Consider the following 5,563-nt stretch of genomic DNA (forward strand, 5'->3'; position numbering starts at 1 on the left):
ACTGAAGTCTTTCATATTGTTGTAAGTTTAAATCTGTATTTTAGTTCCCTTTTAGTTTCTCTCCATCATTATTGTGGTATTTATGTGCTGCACATAAATCAGATGTCAGTCAAACATTATGGGCAGTACCTCGACATCTTCAACATGTTGTCTTGATGTTTTTACGTTTTATAGGTGGAGCTCTTTCCTGTGTCTGTTCAGCCATGGAGACTATCAATGCTTATGGATATTTTTATTTGAAAAATTTCTCCACATGACAACATAAACTTCTCTATCTTCTAAATGTTTACTGAATATTTTTCTTAGGTATTTGTATGTTGTTGTTTCTCTTCACTGATCTTAACAGAGAAGTCTACAGACCTTCCTTTATCACACAGATTTTATTCTCATTTGTACATTTATAAAGAAAACAATTAATTACAGAGCAATAAGAAATTTTAAGAAAGTGCACTATATCATAATTTATAGTAAAGTGTATTAAAGCATCGTTAGTTAGTCACTTATTTAGTTTGGAGCTGTATCATCTGACACTGTAGAAACATTTCCTCCAGCTTCAGCACAGAATGTTAAAAACAGAACTATTAATGAGAACAAACAGTAGGAACACAGTATCAGCAAACATCATGGCTTAAAATGGAGAGTAAAAATCTAAAAAGAAATAAACAAATTAGTAAAAAGGATTTCCTGTTGACATGTTATTGGTCCTATCTTGTCTGCAGCACCTCCAGGATGCTTCTTATATGTTTCTGGTTATTTTTGCACCAATTTTAGTTTTTGTCAGTAGGAAGTTCAAGTTCAACTCAGTGTGTTTGTTTGTTTTTTTCAAACTGATGCCTGACCTTGAACACCAAACATCTGTCAATAAAGCAATGATATAAAATGCTTATATTAGTACTGAAAAACTGCATATCCACTTTACAAATATAAATAATGATATAAATCCACAGCTGAACTGGAGGAGCAGCTGATCTAGTTCACTCATGTGTTTCTGGACTAAGAGTTGGAGCAAATACCTTATGATTCAGTGATGTTTGTTTTTGTTAAATATTTTGTAGATCCAAGAGTGAGTTTGACTCATGATGATGATGTTCCGAATTAAACAAAGTTGGTCACAAATTCTTCAAAGCTGTTTATTAAGAATATATTCACTTGGACTCATGAGACAGGCTTGTGATCCAAGGGAGCCATCAACTGGACAATTACTGACATGACAACAAAAAAGCTAAGTACAGAGGGGGGAACAGAGGTGAAAATACTTGCTTTAAAGGATTGTAATGTTTCCTTTTAAAATAAGTCTCTAAGGTCAGACAAAGGGACAGAAACTCATAGCTTTCTACCAGCCCAATGACAAAACTATAAGTTGTTTTTTAACATCTACTTTTTCATCTATTTGGCAGTCACAGTGAAAAGTATAAACATTGGCACGCTTTGTCTTGTGATTCTGCTGTTCGTAAAAAATGACCATGCGCAAAGTACCAGACTTTAAGGCTTTGACTTGATGCCAATGGCCTGAGGAGGACAGTATTACCCTTGGACATGTGTAGTCTGCCGTCTACTCAATAGAAGAAGAAGAAGCGCGGAAATGGCACAACTGTCTTCAGTTTCTGGGAGAGTTTAACAATGAGAGACTGATGATGCAGAAGAAATCTCCGTGGTTAAAAACATTAAAAACAGTCGTCCAGGATGATGAGATCCGCCACTGGCTCAGACTGCTGTATATCAGCCGGAGACCCGAGATGAAGTCACGCAGCAGGTATGTAAAACTGTGATGTTCTCAATGAACTAACACAGGAACGATCTGAGCTCAGTCTGTAAGCTAACAGGCTAAAATCAGAGAGCAGCTAATCAAACAAGTGCGTCCGTTTTTTTTAAAGGTCAACTTTTAACAATAGACTTTCATGAGACACATCAAAACCAAACAGGGAGGGAAAGCTTCGGTTTTCTGCACTGTGCCACAGTTCGCTGTCTGCTTCGGTTCACGACGCCTCACTCCGGGGCTACAGACAGTTCTCTGCCGCCTGTGGTGCTCCTCACCTCCGTCTGCACCCACAGACTTCCCGAGGTGGAGGCAGGCCGGCAGGGACTTTGAGAGATGGGCTTTACTTTTAAAAATACCCCTTAATCAGGGTCTAACTCACTAAAAGATGGCCACATGTCTCTCTCCAACTTAATCTCTTTCTTTTAAGTAATTGTTTTTCATTGAAATGAAATGAATTGTTCAATAAAATGATTACATTTATAATTGAATTAAAGTTAAATGAATCAAGGTGATTTTGACTTTGCTAGTTAACAGGAAGAGAAACAAACTTACACAGGATAAAATGAAATTTGGAGCCAGCAGAAAAAGTCAGATCACAGACAAACAGAAACATTCCTCTTTGGCTAAAATAAAATGCAGATTATTGCTCATCTGCAGTTTTAATCATGGTGAATAATTTATGATTCAGCCAAGTAAGATTCTTCTGTGTGGAGGTTTTTCCCCTGTCAAAAGGCATTGACCATTACCTTCATCTAAACATGGAATTTAAGTCATGTAGTTGCCGTTGTTTGTTTTTAAAGAGGTCATAATATTTTTGTGATGGTAGAAATTGATCTTCAAAGTAATAGTTATAAAGTGAATTAATAAGACTTTCCAACAAAGAGAGGGAGTCACATGGTGCTTCTGAAACATTTGTACAAACCTCTCTCACATATGTGAGCAACATGCTCACAGTGTACAGCCCTGCTGACTGAGGCTGCACCTTTACCTGTCTAATCTTTTTCTTTTTACTTTGTTCCTCAAGTCCCACATCAACATGAAGTGTAAGGAGGAGGAAGATCTGGCTGGCCAGCAGGTCTGGAAGCAGGAGAGGAACTTCAATCTGGACCAGGAGGACACAGATCCCCCACAGATCAAAGAGGAACAGGAGGAACTCTGCATCAGTCAAGAGGGAGAACAGCTTGTAGTGAAACACGAGGATGAAGGCATCGTCGTCTGGAGCGGGGAAGAGCGGCTCAGACAGCTGCGTAACATCTGGAAACCTGAGAAAGATTTACAGACCAGCGGTAAAACTGTAATGGCTTTTCTGAAGTGTTAACATTAATATTAAACCTACAGTTTGTATCAGTCAGATCTATTTAATGTGTATTCGTGAAAACATGACAGGGAGTTTTAAATGGACTGGTTCTTATATAGCGCTTTTCTACTCAATCTTGAGCACTCAAAGCGCTTTACAAAACTTGTGCATTCACCCACTCACTCCCATTCGCACAAGCACATTTTTCTTAGTGCTTTCTACCAACATTCAGACACACATTCCACAGATCAAAGAGCAACTTGAGGCAACTTGGAGTTAGTATCTTGCCCAAGGATATTTGAAATGCAGACTAGGTGAAGCCGGGAATCGAACCGATCAGTAGATGATCTGCTCTACCGCCTGAGCTACAGCCACCCCCAATAGTGAAGATTATTTTGAAAAATATCAAGATGTAGATCAGTTTCGAGATCAACTCCAAAATAGATCATCAGTCAGTCAGTAATAAGTGAGTTCTTTTTTGTTTGAAAGGTTTTTTTTACTCTTAATGTTGCTGAAAAATGTCAGAACTCAAGTTCTCATTTGCATCAGAGTGCACAAATAACTTCATTTTTACACACTTTTAATTTCACCTGCAAATGTGAGCAACATGCCCTCATTACAGACTTTAACTAAAACTTTATCTTCTCAGAAGTGTTTTTCTATAATTACATTTTTTTTATTGTTCGTTTAGACCTCCACCAGCAAACTGCCTGTAAGGAGGAGGAGTTTGTCGCCAATCAGCAGGAGAGGAACTCAAGTCTGGACCAGGAGGACCCAGATCCTCCACAGATTAAAGAGGAACAGGAGGAACTCTGCACCAGTCAGGAGCTGGAGGAGATTGTACTGAAGCAGGAGATCAATAGTTTTATGGTGACTTCTAGTTTTGAGGAAAGTGACCTCAGTGAATCAGAACCAAACGATGACCAGCTCCTTGCTCTTAACTTTCCTGAACCAGAGCTTGAGGAACAGGAAGAAAACCAGCATGTGGACTCGGGATCAACTAGAAATGCGGAGCTGAAGAAAAGGAGACGTCACAAAAACCGAACAGATAAGTCTCGGAGTGAAACTGATACAAGTAAAAAATCTGTAAGCTGTGACACTTGTGGAAAAACTTTTCAGTGTAAATCCAACCTGACGAGACACATGAGAGTTCACACAAGTGAGAAGCCACATTCTTGTAGCACCTGTGGGAAAAGATTCATTTGGAAATCAGGATTGGAAACTCACGTAAGGATCCACACAGGCGAGAAGCCATATTTTTGCATCACCTGTGGGAAAAGATTTAATAAGAAATCCGGATTTGAAAGTCACGTGAGAATCCACACAGGCGAGAAGCCGTATTTCTGTAGCACATGTGGGAAAAGATTTGGTAAGAAATCAGGACTAGAAACTCATTTGAGAATCCACACCGGTGAGAAAGCGTATTCTTGCAACGTCTGTAGGAAAGAGTTTAGAGACTTGTCGACTATGAAAAGTCACAGAAGGATCCACACAGGTGAGAAACCATATATTTGTAGCTCCTGTGGGGAAAGATTCAGTTGGAAATCAGGACTGAATTTTCATCTAAGGATCCACCTGAGTGACAAACCAAATCACTGCAGCACCCGAGGTAGAAAATGACCTCATGCTCCAAGTCACGGTACATTTCCTGTCCACAGCAGTGAAGGGCACTCTATGTTGTTTGTTCCAGCCCTGACTTTATGTTTCTCTAAGTTTGATATTTTTTTTATTGGTCTTTAAAGGTGACACAAATATTTATTGAACATGGATGCTCTTTTAATATTTACCACAGAAACTTGTATTTCTTCTTCAGTATAGAAGAAAACAAACATGAAAATGAGTTTTTCATCACTTGTTCCTTGTAACAACCATGATGTGATTCCTTTTTATCAGCCAATAAATAAGTTTTGATACACAGGACTAAAGATTTAAAAAAGTTCAAGACAAGTATACAATTTTTATTTAAATATGTTTTCTTTGTGATTTATGTTAATGAAGGTTATACTTCAGTATGGCTTTGACCTGGTTGTCCTGGTTATTCTTAGCAACATGTTGCAAGATTTGATTAAAATGTTTGTGACTAATTTTGTGTATTGTGTAATCCCTGCTAAATAAAAGCAGTTAAATGTGCTATATTGGCTCATGATAAGTGTTTATATCATTTTGCCTAAATGCAAGTAAACTCAATGTTTGCCAACTCTGTGTGTGCAGTTTGCTTCATAAGTACAGTAACAGAACTTGAACTACATGGAGCCTATTTTGATTACATCATTACAGATGTAGATATTATTCATAGTTCATATTTCACAGTGTGCTGCAATCTTCTCCACAGACCTGCATTGCTCTCTGTTCAGACCCGTCATCTTCAAGATGTCCACTAGATGTCGTCAGAGTTCCCCCACTTTCCTCATCTATTGTGTTGCCATTACCTGAGCCTGCTTAAAACCTACAGTCCTTTACATATGGGTTCATTCAGGGTCATGTTTAGTGGGCAGGTTTAGTGCGAT

The 5,563-nt window shown here is 38.4% G+C and overlaps 1 protein-coding gene across 1 annotated transcript; it reads left to right on the forward strand.

The window, feature by feature from the left end:
• The first annotated feature begins 2,787 nt into the window (after positions 1-2,787).
• LOC146552986 (uncharacterized) lies at positions 2,788-5,253 on the forward strand. Its single transcript, XM_085255583.1, has 2 exons — positions 2,788-3,045; positions 3,748-5,253. The coding sequence occupies exons 1-2, from the start codon at positions 2,796-2,798 to the stop codon at positions 4,674-4,676; spliced, it is 1,179 nt and encodes a 392-aa protein (XP_085111709.1). The 5' UTR covers positions 2,788-2,795; the 3' UTR covers positions 4,677-5,253.
• The last annotated feature ends 310 nt before the right edge of the window (positions 5,254-5,563 follow it).

This window comes from Mchenga conophoros, linkage group LG18 (assembly GCF_057382185.1).
Source record: "Mchenga conophoros isolate Kocher_MC1m ecotype Shallow Benthic linkage group LG18, M_conophoros_male_GT1.1, whole genome shotgun sequence".
Taxonomy (NCBI): Eukaryota; Metazoa; Chordata; class Actinopteri; order Cichliformes; family Cichlidae; genus Mchenga; species Mchenga conophoros.

Bases quoted from the DNA above. Each gene is read 5' to 3' on its own strand.
- LOC146552986 (XM_085255583.1), top strand. From the start codon at position 2,796: ATGAAGTGTAAGGAGGAGGAAGATCTGGCTGGCCAGCAGGTCTGGAAG. The intron at 3,046-3,747 runs GTAAAACTGTAA...TTGTTCGTTTAG, and splicing joins GAAAGATTTACAGACCAGCG to ACCTCCACCAGCAAACTGCC.